A 3,673-nucleotide genomic window follows, 5' to 3' on the forward strand; every position below is an offset into this window, starting at 1 on the left:
GTATAAGTTTTATTCTATAAAAGGCATATTTACCTCTATGGAAGGTGGTGATATGTGCTGTCCTGTTATCTTATTTACATAATCTTGACCTTGTACCATTAACAAATAAAAGCACTTAGAGAACCATTTTGCATGTTGTTCCCACGGATCATCTTCTGGCTCCCAATCCTTTAAACCTCCGCCACAATAATAGCACAAAGTTTGATCACCCTGTCCAGTATAATAGAAACCAGCATCTGCTAATTGCTCTTTTGTCTGCGGCATCGATTTTGGCCACGTTTCAAATGTACGTAGTCTAGCATCATAACTAGCATATTCAGGATGTACTGGCCCTTTTGGCTTTCCTATGCCTAAGTAGCCAAGCTTAGCAGTACTTGGTAGTTGCAATTCACTTGGGAAATTACGATTGTCAGGACCAGATGTAGATCTGTATTCTAAACCATATGGACCACACACATCTCTGCTTCTTGGCGGTGGAATTGTACTTGGGTCTGCTCCAATTGGTATGTTACCACAATTTATTTTCCGAATAAATCTACACCTTGCTGACCAACGTTGATGATCAACCATAGGGACATCACCTTCTACCCATTCACGTATCTCTATTTGACATTCAAAACACCTTACTACGTCCCCTTCACCAGTGTAATAAAATCCAGCAGCTGCTAATTTCTCAGGTTCAATGTATGATACAGGCCAGTTTTCAAAACTTTGTAGCCTAGCTGCTTCATAATGATAATCCACATTATCTACTTCATCATACGCTGCATCATTATTAGTTATTGAAACCGGTGATAATAGAGATCCATTTGGTGAAGACTTCAATGTTGATCCCAATTCATTATGTTTGAAGTTACTTACAACCTCATTCATGTTGATCTTCCAAGTATCTTCAAATCTATAAAAAATACTTAAATTAACACGTTATCAGAGAGTGGAGAGATATGATCACAATATCCAAAGTGTATTTGAGTCACTCTGATTTCTTCTAAAATTTACAGATAGTGTCCTAAACATTAGATGATTTTCACATAGCATCCCAGTAAAAACTGAAGTAAATTCAATCTAATTTTACACTTTACTTGATGAAAAGTATCAAATACACCTACGTATCCAGATAAAAACGTTCTGTGTTGAACGACAATCGCGTTGCACATTTATGGCTCATTGCGTATATAGACAGCATACCACGCACTTCCGATGAAAAAAAGGACGGAGAGGAAAGGATAGAAGGAATGTACGGGTGTGTGTACGCTCGTGAGAACTCTACAGGACTAAACTCGGTAAATGAGTGACTGCAATGCCGTTATGATTTGTGAATGACTGAGTACATATCATGGACCTTCCATAGTATATACACAACTTGCATATACATAACACACACATTCCACGCACTCATTCTATATAAACGTTAAAATGACGCACCCTATGTGTCTACACAAACGAGAACTTCCGAGAACTCTCTTTATCTCTCTCTCTCTCTCTCTCTCGATTAGCACACACTAAAAGCTGCAGCAGCTGTATACACACATACATTTATACTGGTCACGTCCCTCTGCGCAACGTTGCCGCTTGTATGGCCCGTATTTTAACTTTTCTTGTTGCATTACACGCTGTATGCTCATGGGAATGAAATGTATCGACAAGGGCGTAGCAACTAGCATTTTTCTCCTATCCTTCTGATATCAATTTTGTTTTATTATTTCTTGTCGAAAGTTCAATGGAAAACAACACATGATAGAAATATTTTATTGATTAACATTTTACGTAGGAAAGCTAGTCATGATTAGATATGGAGTGTAAATAAACGCTTGTTATCGAAAATCGTTTATCATTGAAAATTAAGGTTCTACAATAAGTGCAGAAAATTTTGATCCTCTTATCTTTATAATAACATTTCAGTGTTGTCAGAGAATGTTAGTTTATACAGGATGCTAAACCGGTTTGTTATAGCTTTGTACAGGAGATCCTTTTCTTTTCCTTTCCGGAGAAGTGCACATTCTTTCGCGATATCCAGCTTATATGAAACTTGATGACTACCATTTCTCGTATATCAAGACTTTTTAAGAATATCAAAGTATTTGTGTGGACTTATATTGTGTGGAAATATAAAATGGACTGTTTCGTATTATTAATGTATTGTTTATATGATATAAGGTAATGATCTTAATTGTCATTAATGCAAATAACTTCTAAAGTATCTTTTTCCAACAACATACTTCAATGATTAAATTTTTTTCTCGGAAGCTGGCTACCGTTTACATATCATATGTGACACATATTTTGCTTAAAAAAATAAGATATTCAGTTACAGTTTATAAAGCCAGTTAATTTACTAATCTCTGTGATTTGATTTTTGAAACGGAGAAGTTCTGTAGATGGTAAGGAAAAGATACAATATATACATTTGTTTACTCGTGAAATGGAATCTCAAAGTCAGTCTTTGAACTTTCACATCTGTTTCATTCGCGATATCTGGCAACAACGTAATCAAGAGCAGGAAAAGGAGAACAAAATGAGGCGATGTACGTAACTAGCAATATTTTTTCAGGCAAGAATGAAAAGACTTTATCTCTAAATTATGCACAATCGTTTTACAAATTACTGTAGTATGTCTCTCATACACACACACACGCTCTATCCCTTTTCTCTTTCCTCAAAAAGCCACTCCAGACATGAAATTTCCAATTTTTGTTTGTGCCATTCTACTACTTTGAATTAAGAAAAGTATTAGTATATTTCTAAGAAATGCTACGTTCATATGATTAGTATGAAATGAAATGTACTACAGACGTAACATACCGATAACCGTGAATTCCGTGAACACACACGCACTTTGTTTTCCCTTTATTGTTCGACGGATCGTGATCGTGACGTCTCAGATCTCACATCGGCCACGGCTACAGACGTTGTGTTAGGGAATATTGTGTAGCGGAGTTTGGCAACGCAAAAATAAAGTGGTGACATATAGTCTTGTGCGATTGGTGGATGAATGGTAAACTATTGCAGATGGTGTAAACTCATGATGATAAGGATTGATACCATTATATGTAGCATTTTATTTTTGCTCTTTCGAAAGAACGATAAGCTATAAGAACGTTTTCTTTTCATTGGATGCTCACAACTTATTCATATATGCATTATGTATTTTTCTATGTATATAGGGAATATGTATACTATCAGAACGAATTGTATTCCACACGAATATTTGATGTGTGGTACATAACAAAAATTGCACATTTTTATGTATTTTAATTTAAATTATTTCCGTTTGATACATATAAAAACCTTGTAAGTCCGTAGAAAGAATCATTTATAATGAAATGTACATTCTACAATATATGTTCATTCAGAACTCACATTATATTTATCTCTGGCACATTTAAATAAACGTAATCAGTTCTTGGAATTATCATTTCCGCTAACAATAAGTCATACAGTATTTAAACAGCAAGGAGATATCTTCTCGGTAGTCTTAACAATGAGTCACTCGTACTAATGAATATATGTACATGAGAATATATTGCTTGTGCAGAAGGGGTAGAAGCTAACATATCTTACATGATATCCGAAATTTTTTTTAAATTCTTATCTTCAGAAAATGCACAGACTACTACAGCATATATCACTCAGGCCTAATTGTATACTACAAAGACGAGGATCTCTAAATATC

At 35.0% G+C, this 3,673-nt stretch overlaps 1 protein-coding gene across 1 annotated transcript; it reads right to left on the reverse strand.

The window, feature by feature from the left end:
• Nucleotides 1-9: 9 nt before the first annotated feature.
• Nucleotides 10-1,385, reverse strand: LOC108625468 (death-associated inhibitor of apoptosis 1-like). Its single transcript, XM_018025519.2, has 2 exons — nucleotides 1,110-1,385; nucleotides 10-898 (listed from the first exon to the last, which is right to left on the reverse strand). Exons 1-2 carry the CDS (start codon nucleotides 1,184-1,186, stop codon nucleotides 10-12), a joined length of 966 nt encoding a protein of 321 aa, XP_017881008.1. The 5' UTR covers nucleotides 1,187-1,385.
• Nucleotides 1,386-3,673: the final 2,288 nt, after the last annotated feature.

Source organism: Ceratina calcarata, unplaced genomic scaffold (assembly GCF_001652005.2).
Source record: "Ceratina calcarata isolate Rehan_Ccalc_2016 unplaced genomic scaffold, ASM165200v1 scaffold358.2, whole genome shotgun sequence".
NCBI classification, from domain to species: domain Eukaryota; kingdom Metazoa; phylum Arthropoda; class Insecta; order Hymenoptera; family Apidae; genus Ceratina; species Ceratina calcarata.